The sequence below is a fragment of the Saccopteryx leptura genome, chromosome 4 (assembly GCF_036850995.1).
Source record: "Saccopteryx leptura isolate mSacLep1 chromosome 4, mSacLep1_pri_phased_curated, whole genome shotgun sequence".
In the NCBI taxonomy this organism is placed as follows: domain Eukaryota; kingdom Metazoa; phylum Chordata; class Mammalia; order Chiroptera; family Emballonuridae; genus Saccopteryx; species Saccopteryx leptura.
Window position 1 is genome coordinate 153,800,593 of NC_089506.1, and position 23,221 is coordinate 153,823,813.

Sequence of the window (23,221 nt, forward strand, 5' to 3'; positions counted from 1 at the left end):
CTTGGGCTCAAGCCAGTGACCTTGGGTTCAAGCTAGAGACCGTGGGGTCATGTCTATGATCCTACTCTCAAGCCAACAGCCCTGTACTTAAGCTGGTGAGCATGCACTCAAGCCAGATGAGCTCATGCTCAAGCCAGTGGCCTCAGGGGTTTCAAACCTGGGACCTCAGCATCCGAGGTCAATAATCTATCCATTGTGCCGCCACCAATCAGGTGTGAACTCTATATTGAAACAAATAATGAGGTAGCAAAGTGCTCCTACAGGAATATTGGTAAATTTAGTTATAACTAAGATGGGATTCAAGAGTATAAGTGGAAATCAGTAAGAAATAAATAAAAAATAAAGCACTCCAGGAAAAAGAACCTTTAGAAATAGAACTAAGTAATTTAGGGTATTTCCCTGTAGGTATTGTAAATTGTAAATGTTTTGTTGTGAACATGGCAGATTGAGAAAGGGAAACCAAATGTTGCAGTGGAAGAGGAAAAATTTTTTATTTTATTTTAATATTTGTTTTTCAACTATGGTTTATGTTCAGTATTATTTTGTATGAGGTTCAGGTGTACAGCATAGTGGTTAGACAATCATGTACTTTGCAACCTGATTCCCCCTGATACTTCAGTTGCCTGCCTGTCAGCATCCACAATTATAATATCATTGACTATATTCCCTGTGCTGTACTTTATGTTCCCCATGACTATTTTGTAACTACCAATCTGTACCTCTCAATTCCTGGCCTTTTTTCACCCAGCCCCCCAATTCCCCTCCACTTTGCAACCAAAAATCTGTTCTCTGTATCTATGAGTCTGTTTCTATTTTGTTTGTTTGTTTCTATTATTCTTAGATTCCACATGAGGACATCTTTTTTCATTAGAGCTCGTGGAAGGACAATGTTGGCCTAGATTAACCGGTCATTCAAGTTCCTAAACAAAAGGAAGAGAGAAAGAACTATTTTTATTTAGACTGAGTCTGTGGAAATACTAGTAAAACCAAATCTCCCCACTTTGTGATGGGTTTTCTGTGGGCCTGTGCTTTGTCCTTTCACTGATTGATGCACCACTGTGAGCTGCGTCAACACTGGCCGGCTTCTCCAGGGGAGGGTCATGTGGCAGTGCTGGCCTTCCAGAGGGCACTGGACCTGCCTCCCATTTGCTGCCTTTTACCTTTGAAATCTCAGTAGATATGTTCATCTTCATTCAGTAGAAATTGTTTCATTTCCAACTTTTAAAATAGCTCCTGAAAGGAACATGGAAATATAGAAAGCATAAAGTGATCATTTTATTTTTCTCTATTTTATCAATAGATTTACAGAAAGTTAGCTCCTCTTTCTGCTTATTTTCTGCAGTTTGAACTATTCAATGTATTTCAATATATTCAATATATAAGGAGTGGCTGGAACCTGTCGGGAATTCTGCACTAAGGTTTAATCCTCTGCTTTTCAGTACCAATACCCATGAAAATATAATTTTGATTATTTATTAATAATTAAAGATTAGTAGTGAATATTTGTACCCATGGCAAATGTGTCTTGAAAAAGTAAAAGTAAATTTTTACTAATATTTTATCCTATTTCTTGCTTAAATTATTAAAAAATAAATATCTATAAGAAAATCTACATTTTTGCTTTTTACAAGCATTAACATTAATATCATTGTTTCTTTATCAATCCTACTCTTAAATGTATTCTCAAATAAGTTTTTTATCAAATAATTTTTTGTTTAAGAACTAGTGTTTCTTTATTCTCCAAATCAGAAAATGTTTTTTAGATCTTTTATTCTTTATTAACATTAATCAAGATTAAACCATTCATACAAAAGAGGAAATCTTTTTTGAATAGTCAAGTGGCTAGTAGGCTAGTTCTTTTATTTTTTTCTTTGCTAGAAAGAGAGAGAAAGGGAGGGAAGGAGAGAGACAGGAAGGAAAGAGATGAGAAGTAATAACTCATTGTTGTGTTACTTTAGTTCCTTGGTTGCTTTCTCATACATGTCTTGACTGGGGGCTCCAGGTGAGCCAGTGACCCCTTGCTCAAGCCAGCAACCTTGAGTTTCAAGCCAGCTACCTTTGGGCTCAAGTCAGTGACCATGGGATCACATTGATGATCCCATGCTCAAGCCAGCCACCCTGTGCTCAAGCCAGATGAGCCCACGCTCAAATAGGTGACCTTGAAGTTTTGAACCTCAGTGCCCTAGGTTGATGCTCTATCCACTGTGCCATACCAGTCAGGCAGTAGGCTAGTTCTTATAGGCTCATTCTTACCAATTATGTTATTATTATATGGAAGCTTAAGTATTACATCTGGAGTGTACAGGCATTGTGGGTTTAGCCAACAACTGTTAGCACAGTGTTAAGACTTCGTCTTCTTTTTATTCTGTAATACCTGCACTATAACATACCTTATCTTCATTTTTATAAAAGGCTTGGCAAAACTGATAAGAAACCTTGTTAGAAATGCAACCAGAGAAAAATTTGAGATTTCTATGTCAGTAGAAGGAGATTGTACTTTCCCTTTCAAACCATAAAGCTGAATGAACTTCTACCCCAAGGAATGGAAAGAGAAGTTTTTCTTCTCTTTATCAGGAATTCAAGCAATTCCGCCATTGATTCATAACATTTTTGAGAAATTCAGATTTACAACTCCTGTCCTGGTGCCAGAGTCTGGACATATCAGTCTGTCCTTCTTTGTCCTGGCCAACAGAAGCAAAGATGTGCCAGAGGCTTTTCCCTGCACCCGTGGTGTAAATCACTGGAAGATTATTTATAGAGTCAGAGGTTGAAAGCTATTATGTCACCAAATTCTGCCCACGTCTATTTAACAGGGTGGACAGACCTGTGGGCAGGATGATTTGGTATTCAAGGTATGTTTCCAGTATGGACTGTCCCAAGGAATCTCTAACTGTTTATGCCTCTACTTCTTTATGTTATGGGTAAAGAAGTCATTGAGGAGATATTGTGGCTCTGGAAACAGCTCAAGGAAATCCTGCATTAGGCATACTTTTAGCCTTTTTGATTACAGTTATGAAATCATGTACACTGTAGTTGCTTACCGTTCTGTTTTCTTCTCAGGATTACCAGAGAAAGACCTCCCAAAATTGTTTCTTCATCCCAAATATTTTTCTTACCTACTGTTCTGTCGAACAAGAGGTAAGATTAGGAAGCTTAGTTTGGGTTTTGGTGATCCATTTTCACGCTAGTGTTTACCCCAAAGGTGCAGTACTGTGTTGTCCTCAACACATGTAAACATACCACTTAGGCTTCCAAGGGCAGACCCAGGCCTTTCAAGCAAAGTCAGCTTGAAAATTTTCTTTCTATGCTCAGGGGTACATCTTGGCGCTTCTCTCTCCTCCTTTAGTTACTCTGCTGCATTTCATCTGGAGGTATAAGAAAAGCAGTACAGAGGAGGACTTTGGGAAGTTACAGCCAGGAGGAAAAACACTGGGTTGAGTAAGAACCACTACCATATTGCTGTTTGTACAGACATCTGGGGATGAATGCAGCTGTGTGAATTTCAGAGCCCCTTCTCTTCTGCTATCATAAATAATTCTTATTGTTTGGAATATGACCCCTAGACAGCCACTAAGTGGTCCTTGGGTGTCTTCACCAATTTTAAATTTTTATTTATTGATCTTAGCGAGAGAGGAAGGGAAGGGAGGGAGGGAGAGAGAGAGAAACAGGCACATTGATCTGCTCCTGTATATACCCTGACCAGGGATTGAACTGGCTCCCGGACAACTCTAAACAACTGAGCTATCTGGGCAACCGAGCTATCTGGGCAAGACTCTACATCAATTTTAACAGAATCTTGCAACTAAAATAGCATTGATTATGTTGCATTTGTAATGCAAATGCTTGAAATTGGAGTAGAATAAATATCTATGAGAATATATTTGTTTGTTTTTAAAATCATTGTGAATGTGTTAAGTCCTTTTTGGTGTAGAGAAATGATAAGACCAAAACTTGTAAGGATTAACAAGCCAAAGATCAAATGACTTAGAAAGCAAGAAAAAGAGAATGAAAAGATTTAACATCAGCCCCTTTAAATACAGTGGAACAGGAAGTCTTTTCAAATTTTCAGTTGAATCTAATAAAGTGTTTGACTAACACGTCTGGCCACCCTGGGGGCGTGTGAGCATTTTAGGCAGTATACTTCAGTGAAGACCTTATGCTGTGTTGAGGCATAAGACTGGTACCATTATACAGAGCCAATTTTAAGAATGCAGACTTGCCTGACTAGGCAATAGCACAGTGGATAGAGTGTCAGACTGTTACTTGGAGGACCCAGGTTTGAAACCCGAGGTCACTGGCTGGGGCACAGGCTCACCGGCTTGAGCACGGGGTCACTGGCTTGAGCGTGGGATCACTCGCTCTGCTGTAGCCCCACCTCCACCCCCATTAAGGCACATATGAAAAAGCAATCATTAACAACTAAAAAACCACAACAAAGAATTTATGCTTCTGCTTCTCATCTCTCTCCCTTCCTGTCTGTCTGTCCCTATTGGTCCCTTTTTCTGACTCTCTCTGTAAAAAAAAAAAAAAAAAAAAAAGAATTCAAACTTAATAATAGATATATATTTATATGTAAGGAAAAAGAAATAGAAATTGTGCCTTAAAGGAAAAGGAATTTGATATTTCCATTAAGAAAAATATTTTTTCTGTTAATAACATTAGTCTTTTTTAAATTACAAATATGTACTTGTGGGGAAAAAACAGTATTATCTAAAACCAGTATTGTCTTACCACCTAGTTATAACTACTGAGATGATATTATATGTTCATACTTATTATATACACCGACTTTAGCCAGCTTACCTGAAGTTCCAGACTCTAGCAGCCAAGCCAGAATCCAACTGGCTGATTTGTAAGGATAAACTAAGGGAAGTTCCAAAATTCTCTTGTACTTCTGTTTCCCTGGTTTTTGTTTGCTTGTTTGTTATTCTAAATTTTGATTTATTTTTCCATTGACTAGAATACTTTTTAAGATAATTTTTTCAGAGAGGGAGGACAAATGGTGAGTCTGTGTGGATGTAAGCATGTTTTTCTGTTTGCTGTGCGTAAAAAGAAAAAGAAGTCGAAAATTGTATAACATTCTTGGATAACAGTTTTATTCCCTCAGAAATTCTGTACCTGTTGCTCCATGATTTGCCAGCTTTTTGTGCTACAGAGAAAACACCTGGCAAAGTCTACTTCTAATTTATTTTAAGAAAGCTTGTTTTTTCTGCCTTGGTGCATATATGGTTTTTTGTTGTTGTTGTTCTTACCATTTAAAAATATTGCCAGGATGTGTCTATGCATGGATTTTATCAGTGTCTATTTAATTATTGGTCTTGTTTTAATTTGTCTGCCTCACAATTTTCTCTCTGACCTTTACCTTTGTATTCTGGGAGAATTTCTGAACTTTAGCCCCCCCTATTTTTACTTTTATCATCTAAATTCTGCTCTTTGAAACACACTACAGGCTTAAATTTTGCCTTTTTAATTTCTGGGGTTTATTTGTACTCTTCTCTAGTGCTCCCTTATCTTTCTTTTTGTCTCACTCTGTCATTTTTCCATCTCAGTCGGCTCTAGATCTGTACTTCTCTACTGGGGTTCCCTGGAGGTAATACCATCTTGTCTCTTATTAAAAATGCAGACCTTCTTCTAAAATTTTCTTCTTGTAGCATATCATTTTGTGAGAGCTATTATCTTTTCCAGTCTTCAGGAAATGATGCTCCCTTTCTTTCTCTGCAGTGCTTTTTAAAGGCCAGGTCTCTTTGTTCATTCATTTCTACGTAGAGCTTTGTCTACATCAGGGGTCCCCAAACTTTTTACACAGGGGGCCAGTTCACTGTCCCTCAGACCACTGGAGGGCCGGACTATAAAAAAACTATGAACAAATCCCTATGCACACTGCACATATTTTATTTTAAAGTAAAAAAACAAAACGGGAACAAATACAATATTTAAAATAAAGAACAAGTAAATTTAAATCAACAAACTGACCAGTATTTCAATGGGAACTATGCTCCTCTCACTGACCACCAATGAAAGAGGTGCCCCTTCCGGAAGTGTGGTGGGGGCCGATTAAATGGCCTCGGGGCCGCATGCGGCCTGCGGGCCATAGTTTGGAGACCCCTGGTCTACATCTAGAGTTTGTCAGTAGTCAGGGCTTGCCATCCACAGCCCTGTCTGGCCGTGTTTAGGCTAGCTGCATTGCCTCAGATCTACATCTGTTTGGCAGGTAGATATGTACACTACCGGTAAAATCCCCATTATCTAACAGGCTTTCATTCAGTACAGAACAATATTATCTACATGAAATGAAATGCATAGAAATGCTTCACTCCTTAGCGTGTAATGCTAATGGGGCTCTTCTTACCCCCGCCCCAATAAGACCATTTACCTGGGACAACTACTCCCCCAGGTTGCAACATACCACCTCCACACCCTTTCCACAACCCCCCGCATCCTGTGCTGCTCCACTGAACTGCTTAGTTGCTGCTAAATTGGTCCTCAGATTTTGTGACCTTGGTTTAGTTTAGAAAGAAGAAACAATGGTGTACAAAGAGAGGCACCAACAGGGAGTAAAGGTACAGTGCCTCATGGGAAGGTTCCTACCCACTAGGTTTTCTAGATTGTTGCATTTCTGAATAAAAGGTCTTCCAGGCGTGTAGGCTTGCTCTGTTTCACAACTCAAGACACAATTGCTTTACCAATTGTGTTTTTCAATACAGTTCCATTGGCTTTCATTAGAGTAGAGATTTTGGCTATCAGTTGATTGTTTTGGTGTTCAGTAAAGTTCTTTCCTCTTGTCTGAGAAGAGTAGAAACTGCTAGCAAGAGTATTTTATACTAGAAGCCTTGGGGTTTTCCAGAATGGTACTGTTTAGATTCTTGAATCAAGTGTCCTCTGGTTTTCTTCGGTGAAAACCATTAAGCTGTGAAATGGGTTTTACTTTTAGACTCTGTTCTGTTGTGTTTAATTGTTCCTGAATTGCAGCAGAGGTACTTGGGGTTTCTGAGTTTGGAGATAATTAACCATCTCAGCATTTCACGTCTCCTCTTTTCTGGAGTCTGTGCATGGTTTCTCGTGCATTCACCTTCTTCTATCTGTATTTTGTGAAATAAGTTAGGTTGCTGCTTACCTTCCTGTGATTGAAACTTGTATGCATAGATGCTAGAATTATTTCTTATGTGGAACCTGTCTAATAGGTCTTCATGAGCAGTCCATAAATTTAGGTTCAAAATGAACAATCAAAATACAAGGTATTATGTAGACATTCAAACAGCCTATTTATCCTAAGATGATACATAATCAGGTTGAATTCTGAGAAAAACTCAGGAAATCTATGACATTCAGGAAAAAATATTTTGTGCCCTTCTGAGCCCAGAGAGGCAGCACCTTCTCTGTCATCTGTGGAAGTGTTGAAGAGCACAGACACCACTCAGTGTGTCAGCCAGCAGTCTGCCATGTCCATGGAGTCAGCCTCTTACAGCTGTTGAGTGCAAGCTCCAGAGTCCAACTGCCTGGATTTAAATCACAGCTCTGTCCCCTCGTAGCTCTGTGTCCGTAAGCAGGTTACTTTGTCTCACTAAGGGCACTTTTCCTCAACTGTAAAATGGAGATACTAATAGCCTCTACATGAGTTAATGTGAAGATCAATGAGACCATTTATTCAAAGTGTTTAGAACAAGGCCTGGGAAATACAAAGGGCTCTGTAAATGTTAGCTGCTATTGTGGTTATTATTATTACTATTACTTTATTATTATTACTATTCACTGGGGCAGTATTGTTTCTGTGAAGAAACAAAGTAAGTAGAGATCCTGCCCAGATGGCTCTTCTTTCACTGTCATATGTGGATTTATGTAATGACCTCAGACTAAAAAATAAAGAAGTTGAAATCAGTGTTTATATACAAAAAGAGATAAGTGTGTTTAGGATGCATCACATGTTAGATTTCTTCATCAGTTTTCCAGTTGTTTATAGGTAAATGGTTTTATTTACTAACTGAACAGTTGCAAATAAGCAAGGCATTATTTGGAAAGAACTCATGAATGAATTCTAATGATCCCAACCCTTAGGGCTCTGGACTTCTGGGTGGGTTATTCACATTAATGGCACATCCTCGAGCCTTTTCTTTTGCAGATAGAGATTCCTAAGTGGTCTAATGTGAGCTCAAGGAGAGAATTTTTGGACTTGAGTACAGTCCAGAACTATATCACTCTGAAGTCTGCCAATATAGTTTTGAAGAAAAACATTTCTCTTATAGGAAATTGAGAGCTGAAATGATATCATATTCACATTTCAGTTTTAGTTTCACTTAGTGCTTGAAGAAAAATTGCTTCTCTGAATATAATTTTGTTATTCATTTTCTTTTTCTGTTTCCTTTCTTAAAACAGAGTTAGACTCAGTACATCTGAAGCCATGCATCCATTTCCCTTAATAGCTAAAGCTGAACAGAAAGCTGAATGACTAATGAATTTTTAAAATAATGCATTTAAAAGATAACAAAAGATAACCCAGCTACATAGATGAGAGGTTGCTGAAATACTTCTTAGATATGATATAGTGTATCTCTCTGCTCAAATGCTAACCATATTGTTCAGGGGACACCCTGTGGTTAAGAAGAAGAAATTCCTTGCTGTGGTACAGTGTTAAAAAACTGATAGGCCCTGGCCGATTGGTTCAGTGGTAGAGTGTTGGCCTGGCGTGCGGGAGTTCCGGGTTCGATTCCCGGCCAGGGCACACAGGAGAAGCGCCCATCTGCTTCTCCACCCCTCCCCCTCTCCTTCTCTCTGTCTCTTTCTTCCCCTCCCACAGCCGAGGCTCCATTGGAGCAAAGTTTGCCCAGGCGCTGAGGATGGCTCTGTGGCCTCTGCCTCAGGCGCTAGAATGGCTCTGGTTGCGGCAGAGCGACGCCCCAGATGGGCTGAGCATCGCCCCCTGGTGGGCGTGCCGGGTGGATCCGGGTCGGGCACATGCGGGAGTCTGTCTGACTGCCTCCCCGTTTCCAACTTAAGAAAAATACAAAAAAAACCCCAAAAAACTGATAGAATAAAATATTTCTAGCCTCAGCACAGGTAATGCACTGTTGATTTTGTCTTTCTGAATCAGCATATGTTGGGGGGATGTGTATTTTAAGAAAAAGGTTTGATTTTGACTTCTTATGTAAAATTTCTTTAAATATTTGAAAATTTATACATTATAAGATTGAAATGTTAGGAATAAGACTAAACTTTTCTTTAATAAAAAGATGAATCATCTTTAGAAATGTGAAGGAACTGAGAATCATGCATAAAAAATAATTAAACCTTTTGAGCCCGAAATTCTAATTCTAGGAATTTGTTCTAAGTACATAATCAGAAATGCATTTGATAGCCATATACAAGTATGTTTATCATAGCCTTATTTACCATAATAAAAAACTAAGGGAGAAACAATTATACAGCAGTAACGAATTGGTGAAGTTATGGCACAGACATTGTGACTGAGACATCTTTTAATACCATGCATTAAAAACATTTAGTGACAGGCCCTGGCCGGTTGGCTCAGCGGTAGAGCGTCGGCCTGGCGTGCAGGGGACCCGGGTTCGATTCCCGGCTAGGGCACATAGGAGAAGCGCCCATTTGCTTCTCCACCCCCCCCCCCTCCTTCCTCTCTGTCTCTCTCTTCCCCTCCCGCAGCCAAGGCTTCATTGGAGCAAAGATGGCCCGGGCGCTGGGGATGGCTCCTTGGCCTCTGCCCCAGGCGCTAGAGTGGCTCTGGTCGCGGCAGAGCATCGCCCCCTGGTGGGCAGAGCATCACCCCTGGTGGGCGTGCCGGGTGGATCCCGGTTGGGACACATGCAGGAGTCTGTCTGACTGTCTCTCCCCATTTCCAGCTTCAAAAAAAAAAACACACACAAAAAAACTAAAAACATTTAGTGACAAAGGAAAATGTTTATGTTTACTTAAAAAAATGAAAGACTTACAATTCCATTTATATAATATTTATAACATTGTGCATATTTTTATTTGCATAAAATAGTTGTCTTTTTTTAAAAGTTTTTAAATGATTTTATTTATTGATTTTTAGAGAGAGGAGAGAGAGAGAGAAAGAAGGGGGTGAGGAGAAGTGGGAAGCATCAACTAGCAGTCGTCGCTTCCCATATGTGCCTTAACTGGGCAAACCCACAGTTTCAAACTAGCGACCTCAAGTCAGGCAATAGTTGTCTTGAATGGCAAGATTTTAAGTGATTTACATTTTCTTCTTTCCACTTTTCTCTTTATTCTAAATGTATTTTTTTAATCAGAGGGAAAGAGCAATAAACAATATAGTAATAAAACAATAATGGGAGAGAGTGTTTTAACAATTACCAGAACTACACCTATGTCTTTGTCTTCTTAGACCTTAAAAGGGAGAAGTGAGAAGTGTTTTATATGTGAGCCATTTTCTCTGGGAATCCTAAGGAGATAAGTTCCAGAGCAAGGATGCCGCAGCTGCCGCTGCTGTGTGTGTGCACATTTGAACGTTAAGTGCATCTCTTAGAACAAATAGAGAATAAGCATTTAAACACACTACGGCAGCTTAGGAGGCAAGGATTCTGAAATAGTTTTAGTGCGTGCTCCCTTTGACAGCTGATGAAAACTGTCATCTTTCCCTCTGAAAAGTACAGATATATGTGAATGCAAAAAGAAATACCCCCTAAACGTGACTGTAATTTAAAGAGGCTTACAAGTACAGTCCCACCCCTGAAGGGGCAATCTTATCAAGTAGAGATATTTAGGAGGCACCATAAAATAATATTTTCCCTGTTGGCTTGTTGTTCATGTCTGACATTCCACCATTAGCAACTTCCTTAACCTTTGAGTTGAAACATCACCTTCCCCTGGGTCCTCTTTTAAATTGTCACTATTCCTAGAAGGGTTAATATTATATTAATTATTCATACCTTGGTGAGAAGTTGGCAAGATGGAAGGAGAATTATGTAAATAAACACTATTTTCTATAGGTTTGGCAAAGGTAGTTGAGAAGTAGAAATTATTTGTTGAGAAATAGAAATTAAGAATAGCTAACACATATATAGGCATACACACACGCACTCTTCAACAATTGCATTCTTCTGAATAGGAAATTGAGGTAGAGTTTGATTAAGTAACTTGTCTAAGATCACAGTTACTTAGTAGCAGAGGCCAGAATTTACTGACTTTACAGAGTCTGTGCTTTTAACTAGTATCTGATACTATTACATAATGTTACCTATTTTAAGAATTCTACCTAAGGCCAACTCCATAGATTTTCTTTTTTTACTACTGTTGCCCTGGCTGGTTGCTCAGTTGGTTAGAGCATCATTTCAAAACACCAAGGTTGCAGGTTTGAGTCTCAGTCAGGGCACATATGAGAGGTGACCAGTGAAATGCTCAACTAAGTGGAAAAACAAAATGAATACTTCCCTCTCTCTTTCTCTCTTCTTCTCTCTGTGTCTCTAAAATCAATCAATAAAAAATTTTTTTTTAAAAAAAGCTATTGTCAATTTTTATAACTCCCTTCTCTAATTCTTCTTTCTTACTTCCTTGTTTTCATTCAAAAGATCATAAAGCAAAATTAAGTCATCCCAATTCCCGGGAATGTACAATGTAAGAAAGTGTACAGACGTCCCCTCTTTGTAGCCAGAAAACCTAGCATGGAGGAAAGCAAGTCACAGCAGAGGCAGAAGGATAGCATTCTTCTGACTCCATCAATGCAGCCACCGTGAGACTAGAGAGACTTGGCCTGGGTTGGAGACGAATGAGCACTGAGTAAGCAGAAGAAGAAAACTTCACTGAAGTGTGTATCATTAAGGCATATATCTCATTTAATAGGTTTCTGTGTAACTTACTTGTTATGACTGTATTTATCAGTGTTTCCGAGGGACAAAATATCCAATTTATTGCATTGCAATTGTGGTAGCACATATTTATACTTCTTTTGGTAGTAAACACAATTTGTACTTATTTGTAGATTATTTACAACCATGATATACAGGAACATTTGAAAATAAGAGTTACAGATTTATAATTGCTGGTGTTGGGAAATCTGCTCACCCTTTGGCAAGACGATCTATTTCTAGCTACTGGTCTCCAATAAAGCATGTGTTTTCATGTGGAAAAAAAAAAACTTGTCATTTTTATAGGAGGACTATTAAGTAATGGAGCTGATTTGTTAACAAATATGTCAAAATATGTATTTTAATGAGAGCTTTTATCCTGAAAACTGCTACATTTCATCAAGCCTAAGATACCACTGACATAAAAATATACTGATTAGAAAATGCTAAGAAAGAAAAAAAATTATCAATTAATCTCTGACCAAAGCTTTCTTATACTGATTTTAAGATGCATCTGTATGTAAGAAGTGTGAAAGGAGAGATAAAAGTGATTTTTTTTCTCTTTTTACAGAGAGAGTCAGAGAGAGGGATAGACAGACAGGAACTGAGAGAGATGAGAAGCATCAATCATTAGTTTTTCATTGCGACACCTTAGTTGTTCATTGATTGCTTTCTCATATGTGCCTTGACCGTGGGGCTACAGCAGACCAAGTAACTCCTTACTTGAGCCAGGGACCTTGGGTCCAAGCTGGTGAGATTTTACTCAAACCAGATGAGCCTGCGCTCAAGCTGGAGACTTTGGTGTCTCGAACCTGGGTCCTCAGCATCCCAGTCCAAGGGCTGGGCTCTATCCACTGTGCCACTGCCTGGTCAGGCAAAAAAAAAAGTGATTTTAAGTCAAAATAAAATTCAGTAGTAATCTGAAATTTCACAGAGTTAAGGTGTTATCTATTGTTCAAATAATTTTGAAACTAATTACACTTTTACATTCAAAATACAAAAGAGTTTTATCTTCCCATCAACATTTTTTTCACTAAAATCAACATTACTCAATTTAATAGTCTTGCCATATTTATCAGGTATGAGTCTGGTTAACTTTTGGTAGTTTCAAAAAAATGTAATCTTCATTTAGAGGGTAAATATTTGTTTTCCCTCTAAGGATAATAAACTAATATGCTGAAGTTTTTGAAGACAGTTAAACAAACAAGGTTTCAAAAATATCTTGAGCAATTATTTGAGCATGCCCGCTGCCAAGTTGAACCTTTGAGGCTTTCAACACTAATTGAATGCAGAAATGCAGAAGTTGTATATTCATGTGCTCAAAAATCTTGCCACATGTAACATCTGCTCTGTTACTTATAGGTCATTGCCCGCAGAGAATCCCCTGGCCTGCCTGCTCTTGAGAGCTCTGTAGGGAATATTTGCTAGTACTCTGATGGAAAAGTGGACTAGCTCCTTTTCCCTGCACTTTGGGGTGGATAAAAACAGTCACTGGATTGGCGGCTGCTGTCTCTGCCCACCCTCACGGCAGAGAAAGACACCATATCTTAACTGGGGCAGGAGAAGGAGCTCTCACCCCACAGATGGATATTTCATTGTCCCTGGAAGTCTTTGAATGGGGATTTAAAAACCAAATTTAGCCCTTTCTTTATTCTCAGACCCTTACTCTTTACTTGGGATTTGTTGAGCTTCTTAGATTGGTGGGCTTATAGTTTTCATCAGATTTGGTAACTGTTTCATTTCCTCAGCTGTCTCCTCTTCTTTGGAGGCTGCAGTTATATACATATTAGCTGCTGGAAGCTGTCCCACTGCCCACTGGTGCTCTGCTCCCAACTCTGTTTCATTCTGAGTAGTTTCTATTGCTGTCTCCAAGTTCATTGGTCTTTTCTATTTCAGGGTCTCATCAGTTCTTTATCTCACTGTAGTTTTCATCTCAGATCTTGTACTTATTTAATCTTTAGAACTCTGGTTTGGGTGTTGTTTTTTTAAGTATCATCTATATCTCTCCTTAACAAACTTTTTTTTTTTAATTTTTATTTTTTATTTTATTTATTCATTTTTTTTTTAGAGAGGACAGAGAGAGGGAGAGAGAGAGAGACAGAGAGGGAGAGAGAGGAGAGAGAGACAGAGAGAGAGAAGGGGGGAGGAGCTGGAAGCATCAACTCCCATATGTGCCTTGACCAGGTAAGCCCAGGGTTTTGAACCGGCGACCTCAGCATTTCCAGGTCGACGCTTTATCCACTGTGCCACCACAGGTCAGGCTTAACAAACTTTTAAAAAGCTTTTAATTTTGAAAAATTTCCAGGACATTGCAAAGATATTATGGAATGTTCCATGAGCCCTTCATCCAGTTTCCCCATCAGTTGTACCTAACGTAATTACAGTACAATATCAAAACTAGGAAATTGACATTGGTAAGTGTATGTAAGTTCTGTGCCTTTTTTTTTTTTTTTTTTTTGTATTTTTCCAAAGTGAGAAGTGGTAAAGAGACAGACTTCCCCATGCACCCAACCGGGATCCACCTGGCATGCCTACCAGGGGGTGATGCTTGATCCCTGTGGAGCATTGCTCCACTGCAATAGGAGCCATTCTAGTGCCTGAGGCAGAGGACATGGAGCCATCCCCAGCGCCCGGGCCAACTTTGCTCCAATGGAGCCTTGGCTGCAGGAGGGGAAGAGAAAGATAGAAAGGAAAGGGGGAAGGGTGGAGAAGCAGATGGGCGCTTCTCCTGTGTGCCTTGGCGGGGAATCGAACCCGGGACTTCCACACGCCGAGCCATCACTCTACCGCTGAGCCAACTGGCCAGGGCCATGTGCTATTTTCTTACCTGTGTAGATTCAGGTGGGCAGCCCTGCAACACAATCCAAATACTATACTTTTTGAACATTGTATTTTCCTGCATATGAAAAATAAAGTTGTATTTTCCTGCTTCTATGCATGCCTTGAAATTTTTTATTAGATGCCAAACAGATGTGAATTTCATCCTGTTGGGTGCTTGTTATTGTTGTTGCCTTAAGTTCTCTTGAGCTTTGTTCTGGGATACAGTTGGGTTATCTGAAAACAGTGTGATCCTGTAGGGTTCTCTTTGAAGCTTTGTTTGGCTGGACCGGAGCAGCGCTTAGAGGACTGTTTTCTGTCTGTGTATTCCACCTGGTAACTCTGACTGCTGGAAGCGTGGCCCCTTCCGGGCCGTGAGGGGCCCCAGGGATTGTGCCTCTGCTCCCTCGGGGTTCTCTCCCCAGACGCAGGGCAGGCCTGTGCAATCTCGGAGCTCTTTCTGCAGCCTTCCTCCTGGTGCTTGGCCTCCCCCTGGCCTGAGGAGCCCCAGGTAGCCTGGAAGCCCTCCAAGCAGTGGGCCGTGACAGTCCAGTCGGCACTCCCTTGCTTGTTTCCCCTGGGGAACACTGGCCTCTGCCGCCTGGCTTTCCCGTGTCTGAAAACCACCGTTTCATATCATTGTCTGCGTGTTTTTAGTTGTTTAAGGGAGGAACACTTCTCACTTTTGAAACTAAGTGTCCTGACGTAAGAACATCATTAATATAACAGAGGAACAAACCTGTACTTGAAAGAAGGATGTGGCCAGCTTACAAATATAAGCTCCTTCACTTACTTTTACAGAGGTTTGAAAATAGTTGTGGAATTGGGTTATTAAATTTTTCTCAGGCATAGCCTGTTCATTGACTTACTTTTTTGTTCATATACTTATGAGTTTTATTGCTTTCCAGATAGTGTGCTAATGTTTAAACGTGCCACAAACACTGTTGAAATCACCTCCGCAATATACTGACCTGGCACTCTGTGTACCTCAGAAGAGCACTTGCAACTCACAGGAAACACTGAGGTCATGTCTATTCTTGTAGATTGTAATGGCCCTGAGACACCCCCCACCCCCACCCCAGACCTGTGTGACAATGTTGGCACCTAGGGGACCCACCCAAGCAAGGTTCAGAAAGCCATCATCTTTGCCATCCAGGGCAGGACCCCCAGGACCAGCTGCTCTGCCCAATAGCCCATGCTCATCATTACTCCTCTGAGTGGTTCTGGGCTCCCCTTAGCCAGGATGTATTGAACAATCGCACGAGATTTGTCTGTGGGCTATGTGCATCGCAGCTGTCGCGTTATACTGTGAGGTAATCCCCAGAGCTCTCCTAGGGCTAGGACAGGCTGTGTCCCCACTAGTCAGAATCACTGGGGAGAGGACTCAGACGGATATCCTCTCTGTCTTGGAAGGAAGGTACTCCTAGTCTGAAAGCCGCTCTTATTCAATTTAACAAGACTGAAGAGCAACCAAAGGATCAAATTGTTTCCAAGGAACTGAACTGTGTCCCTTATTAGAATCATGGTTTATCCTAAGGTAAAAATAATTTTTTTCTTCCAGTGGAAAAACAATGATTTTTTTTCTAACTATGGAAATAATAAAATCTCATAGAAAATTCTCGACATCAACTAAGACTCCTCATGTATTCCTGGGGAGGTCAGTCTCTGTTCCATTGATGTCAAGGACTTTGGGCCTCTCTCTTTAAAGTGGGGATTTCCAACCTGAGGGTCACACCCCTCTTATTTCATCCTCATATTTTCCCTCTGAGATCTAGGTAGGGCCATTCCATTTTTCAGGTGAGAAAGTTAGTGTTTAGACATGTTCAGAAACTTGTCCAAACTTTCATAGCTGACATTTGGTGGAGCCAGGATTCTGGCCACATAGATGGGACCATTATTCTAGAGAATGCGGTACTTGTCTTTGCAGTCTCTAAGTCTCAGGATGACAAGAGGCTGCACTCTGGGGACTTTTCCTGAGATTTTTAGATAATAGCAATACAGTAACTCTCTGCCTGGCTCTTGGAACGTCACTGTTACTTTGAAAACAATTTTTTAAGATTTGAATTCTATTCATTTAATAAATTTTTTTTTTATTATGAACTACAACGAACATACAAAAAGAACGCAATTAAATTCTTTTCATGCGTTTCTGTAACTTCAGATAGAATCGATCTAATCTAGGCCTCTTTGCGGCTCGCTTGGCTGTCGGCCTGAACCACTGTTGTGAGGGTGTGGCTGCTAACAGAAGGTGTGGTTTCACAGCCCACGGAATCAGGGCCTCTGTACGCTCAGGCGTCTGTGCCTAAGGAGGGGGGATGACACATGCTCTCTGTAAATGGACCAGACTTGGTGTCCTGGAGTTTGAGTCCAGTAGAGGCAAACAGGGTGTGGAGGACTGGACTTCTGTCCCTGTCAATCAGTAGGACTGAGGCCCTGGGACGTGATCAACTGCTAGGAGGACATGACTCAGCCAGGCCTGTGACTTTACATGTAGGAATGAGAGGCAGGCTGATCCTATTTCCTTTCTACAAACTTCAGTTAAACAAAGAAGACCTAATAATAAAACGGAATATAATTGGTTGGCAAGGAAAAATCTGTTCCATAAGTTTTAGTCTATAGGTTTATGGAAAACTGATTTAACTCAGAATTTGAATTATCATAGTGTTGGCATCCTCACTTAACATTTTAATCTTTTAGAGTCTAGAGTTAATCTGTACGTTAGGACAAATGCAGAGTCATAGACAAATGAGTTTACTTTAAGAGTTTCTACCTTCTGTCAGTAAATTAATCAATTCTGTTCTGAGGGTAGATCCAGCCCCATTACTAGTTAGTGAATATGCACACCTGGCTAAGTGAGAGATGTGTCCGGGCCAGAGGGGGACTTCTAAGGACCTATGATGACAGTAAGGAGCTGGGGGAGTGAGGATGAGGAAGACACTTGCAGAACTTAGCAGGAGGTGACAGGAAGCCCGAGGACTTGGAGGACTTTTCACTTGGAGACCAGGGAGGACTCACGAGGGCTAGATGGCACCCAGAAGAGATCAGGAAGCCAGTGTAAGCTAGAAGAAACTGATGATCTCAAACACACCTGACTGTGGGGCCATCCTAAACCTCGGTCACTTCAAACTAAATATCTTGATCCAGCGCCCTGCTTGGTCTCATACCATATGCTTGTGCCCAACATGCTATACCTGTACTAACTTCTGTTTCTTCCTCCATCCTGCCAAGCTCATTCTCACCTCAGGGCCTTTGTACATGCTACGGGGTCTACCTAGAATGCCTCCCCTCCCTGATCCCATGTTTACATGATTGGTCTGTTTGCAGTCAGTCTCAGTCAAATAGCACTTTTGTCTATCCTGTCTGAAGCAACCCTCAGACAATCACTCTGTTATATTTCCCTGTTTTAGTGTTTTTGCAGCACTCATCATTTACTGAAATCATCTTGTTTGTTGTTGACTTTCTTAGAGTCCTCTGACTGGTGTGTAAGCACTATAAGAGTAGGAACTTTTTCTGTTTAAATGTTCCTTATATTCCTACTACCTGGAGTAGGACCAGGCTTATAGCCAGGGTTCAATACATGTCTGTCCAATGAGTTAGTGAATAAATGAAGGAATGCATGAAGTCAGACACAACTGGAGAAAGAGAACAAAGTCTTATATATCAGCCAACCAATCAATCTATAATTAAATTGTTACTAACCTGAGAATAAAGAGTTTGTGCTCTGACATTTGTTTTTATTTCTAAGCTTTTCTATTGTCTTTTAAGTGCCTGACATTGACTAAGGGCTTACTAAATACTAGAAAGCCCAGCGGTCATATGAAATGACTGCTGTTCTAGATATTATAAATTATAATTAAAATGATTTGTGCAAAGGTGTCTGCTAATTCAAATTGAATTACCCAGGGCAGGCGGCGAGGATGCCCCTTTGCTTAGTGCCCCACGGGGTTTCCCCCTTCTACTTGCTATCCATGTACTGTTTGCTATTTGGATGCTGATTAGTCAATAATTTATTCAAGAGTGCTAGATAATTCTCAATTAGTGGAACTACAGGGTTTCCATACTTGCAACATTGAGAAAATCCTTTCTTGCCATGGTCAAATCGATTAGTTTCTAACTTGAAGTTTAAGGACTGACAGTGTTCACATTTAATATTCATGTCACCAGAGAAATGCTCAAAAATTAAAGTTTCTCCATTTGAAACTGTTTTAATCCTTTTTGCATTTCGGTCAGCATTACTCTGTTGTTTTTTTGCATTTCTCTCCTGCCTTTGCTCAAGGGACTCATTTTGTTGAGACAGGCTTTTTTGTCTTGCATCTGAGGCAAGCCTTGTTTCTCTATGCTCATCAGTCTCATTTTGCCGAGAAAGATGCACTTGCTCTGCGACTGAAGCAAGTCTTGTCTTTCTCTGCTCAGTGGTTTCTTTTTGTCGAGAAAGCCGTTTTTGTGCAGCTTTAGCACCTTTTCTCTCCTCTTCAGTGCTGTATTTTCTAGGAGGCATTCTTAAAAGAAATTACGTTAAGATGTAGTTTTTCAGACAGCCAACTAAATGGGAAATGATATTTTCAAACAACAGCTCAGATAAGGGCCTAATTTCCAAAATTTACAAAGAACTCATAAAACTCAACAACAAACAAACAAACAATCCAATAAAAAAATGGGAAGAAGACATGAATAGACACTTCTCCCAGGAAGAGATACAAATGGCCAACAGATATATGAAAAAATGCTCAGCTTCATTAGTTATTAGGGAAATGCAAATCAAAACTACAATGAGATACCACCTCACCCCTGTTAGATTAGCTATGATCAACAAGACGGGTAATAGCAAATGTTGGAGAGGCTGTGGAGAAAAAGGAACCCTCATTCACTGTTGGTGGGACTGTAAAGTAGTACAACCATTATGGAGGAAAGTATGGTGGTTCCTCAAAAAACTGCAAATAGAACTACCTTATGACCCAGCAATCCCTCTACTGGGTATATACCCCAAAACCTCAGAAACATTGATACGTGAAGACACATGTAGCCCCATGTTCATTGCAGCACTGTTCACAGTGGCCAAGACATGGAAACAACCAAAAAGCCCTTCAATAGAAGACTGGATAAAGAAGATGTGGCACATATACACTATGGAATACTACTCAGCCATAAGAAACGATGACATCAGATCATTTACAGCAAAATGGTGGGATCTTGATAACATTATAAGGAGTGAAATAAGTAAATCAGAAAAAAACAAGAACTACATGATTCCATACATTGGTGGAACATAAAAATGAGACTAAGAGACATGGACAAGAGTGTGGTGGTTACCAGGGGTGGGGGGAGGGGGGACAGGGGGAGGGTTGGGGGGGAGGGGGAGGGGGAGGGGCACAGAGAACTAGATGGAGGGTGGCGAAGGACAATCTGACTTTGGGCGAGGGGTATGCAACATAGTTTAATGACAAGATAACCTGGACATGTTTTCTTTGAATATATGTACCCTGATTTATTAATGTCATCCCATTACCATTAATAAAAATTTATTTAAAAAAAAAAAAAAAGATGTAGTTTTTATGTAAAACAGATGATTGCCAATGCAAACAAATGTTCACCTTCCCCCTGACCCGCTCAATTTGTGTTCAGCCGTGGCAACTTCACCCCATTGGCTAGTACAGTTACACAAGCAACCAATAAGCTATTGGCGACAAACAGACACTTAAGCTGCATATAATAAAGATTTGTTAGACAAAAATTTAATGAAAGATCATTTTTACAAATTCTACCCTTGTTTCCGCTAAATTAAATCAGTCCTTTGTAGACTAGGTAATCCAGGTGGCTCAGAGGACAAGGCAGACTTTGGGGTGACAGGTCATACCCATAGGAAAGCTGAGAGAACTTCAACTTCTGAGTTAATAGACATTAAACTTTTTAGTAAATCATTTTTTTTAAATACAGTTTGAGTTGATTATAGAGGTAAAATAAAAATCAGCATGTGTTTAATAGTTATTATTTTTAACTTAATAGTTCTATAACTCAACTAAAAGGCAAGTTTTTTCATTCTCCTGTGTGGCAGTGGAATTCATGCACAGATGAGCCAGGGTTCGGTATGTGGGCTTGGATGCAATGAATGGGAGCTGTAGTTAGCACAGCATAGGAATGTGACCTTACTTGATTGTCGCTGAGACCAAGCACTGGTGATAGCTGGAGTGAAGGGCAGCTGGGGCACCCTGGGCAGTGATGTGACCCCTCTGAGTTTCAGCCTCTTCCCTGGAAAATGAGGAGGTTGAAAGGGTAGCAGAGTTAAGATGAACAACCCCATTGCTGTGTTCTTGTCTTTACTTCTTATGTTTGGTCCCTTACACCGAATCCATGTATACAGTGTGGTTATCAGAAGCTATTTGCTAATAATACACTTTACATTTTGAAAAGAGACTTGTGATATAGATAAAATTTAGGCTATTCCCTCTTTTCACCATCTCCCATATCACACCTGCATTATAGCTTTTTAGCAGCCTCTTTTATTGCTATCACATTTATCTAGGATTTTTCTTCCCTTGGTTGATGATGGTGCACGTGTGCTTGGAGAGACTAGTTAGCCTGCTGGCGATGCCCAAGAGCCCGAGAGTCCTGCGGATGCCCCTGAGGCCCCTGGATACCCATTTTATAACAGGTGTCACTCTGCCATTTCGGTGATCTCTCTTCCCGAAGTGCTCTGAGAATGGTCAGCCAGTGGACACGTAGAAATTATACTTTGAGGACAGCCAGCTAAGGTCTGGCTTTTCTTCTTGCTAAGGCAGCATTTACCCTGAGGGAAAGAAGGCTTCCACTCAAGCTTCCATGGCAAGCATTTTCAAAAAAATTAAGCACTGTAAATTTTGCTAAATATTTTCATTCCTCAGTCTTCTCACCCATAAAATGGAGATAACAATAGTACCAGCTTTATATCCAGTAATGTGATGATGAAATAAGTTATATGTAGTATTTAAAACACTTAGAGCACTTATAATAATTCTCTCATAGGTTCTATTATTAGAGCATTATTATTCTGGTATTATCTACAATTTTATTATTATAATAAAATAATTACCTGGCATGTGGAAGGTATTCAACAAGCATTCATTATCATCTATATTGTTTTCAAATTTTTGATGTTGTAATACTGTGATACATATCTTGGAATAAAAAAAGGTTTTTGGCATTTTTATAATATTTTCCTAAGATAAATTTTTAGAAATAGAATTATTGAATACATCTTTGCTACTTCCTGCTAAATCACCCTCCATAGAGGGTATACTTTCTATAGCACTGATTTTCAACAGGTATGCCACAGGAATTTTTAAAACATGTAATACCTGAGTATTTCAGGGGCACTGACCTCTTTTCCCTTAAATTGTCATATAAAATAATGACAACATCCTACACAACAAGAGACAAAATTATACCTTTTTATTTTTATTTTTTTGTCAGACCGGAATGCTGCAAAAATTTTAGTGATTAGTTTATGTGTGCCATGAGATGAAAACGGTTGAAAATACTGCTCTGTAGCACAGTAGAGAGAGCGACTGCCCCTTCGTTTCTGGAAATGCATTGTGGGAGAAAATGGCAACGGCCTGCGTGAGGATTTTTGCTGTTCTCCAAAATCACTGAACATTGAACAGTTGACATTTATTCAACTTACTCTTCCTTTTCAATATTGATATATGATTTAGTCTTCAGGTAAAGATATCACAAATTAAAAGACTAAAATTTTTGTGTACTTAGTACCATATTTCCCCATGTATAAGATGCACCTTAATTTGGGGGCCTGAAATTAAAAAAAAAAAGTATTACATACATTTTTTGTGTGTGTGTGTGTGGCAGAGACAGAGTCAGAGAGAAGGATGGACAGACAGGAAGGGAGAGAGATGAGAAACATCAATTCTTCGTTGTGGCTCCTTTAGTTGTTCATTGATTGATTTCTCATATGTGCTTTGACCGTGGGGCTACAGCAGACTGAGTGACCCCTTGCTGAGCCAGCAACCTTGGGCTCGAGCTGGTGAGCCTTGCTCAAACCAGATGAGCCCACGCTCAAGCTGGCGACCTCAGAGTCTCGAACCTGAGTCCTCCACATCCCAGTCCGACATTTTATCCACTGTGCCACTGCCTGGTCAGGCTACATAAAGTTATTGAACTCAAGTTCTACTCATCATAAAATTCATACAACTCCTCATCACTGTCAGAACTCCCATCTATTAGCTTGTCCTCATCTGTGTCTGATGACAATTCACTGTTTTCATATATTGCTTCATCCTCAGTTTCACATATGGTATTTGAAATGCCACAACCACTGTATAAGACGTACCCAGTTTTTAGACCCCAAATTTTTCCAAAAAAGGTGCGTCTTATACATGGGGGAATACGGTATGTTATAATCTGATTTTTACTTGAGAGGATATTTTATTGGTATGAAAATTTGCACTTGATTACATTGTTGTTTCCCCCACCTTGAAACACATACTTTATTTTCTAGAAAAAAGCAACAAGCCATGGAAGCAGTCAACCCTCCAGAATTCATGCTGTTGGAACAGCCTCGGCCGCCAAGGTCAGTCATTTCCTAAACACCAGGAGAC

General features: G+C 40.0%; 1 protein-coding gene across 7 annotated transcripts in view; it reads left to right on the plus strand.

Annotated features, from left to right (window-relative positions):
* The window catches only part of CAST (calpastatin), a 140,934-nt gene that overhangs the window by 15,917 nt on the left and 101,796 nt on the right, over positions 1–23,221 (plus strand). For all 7 annotated transcript variants that reach the window (XM_066381887.1, XM_066381884.1, XM_066381885.1 and 4 more), the window contains exon 3: positions 23,122–23,193. In XM_066381887.1, the coding sequence (XP_066237984.1) occupies positions 23,122–23,193 (72 nt within the window). The remainder of the gene's footprint in view (positions 1–23,121; positions 23,194–23,221) is intronic.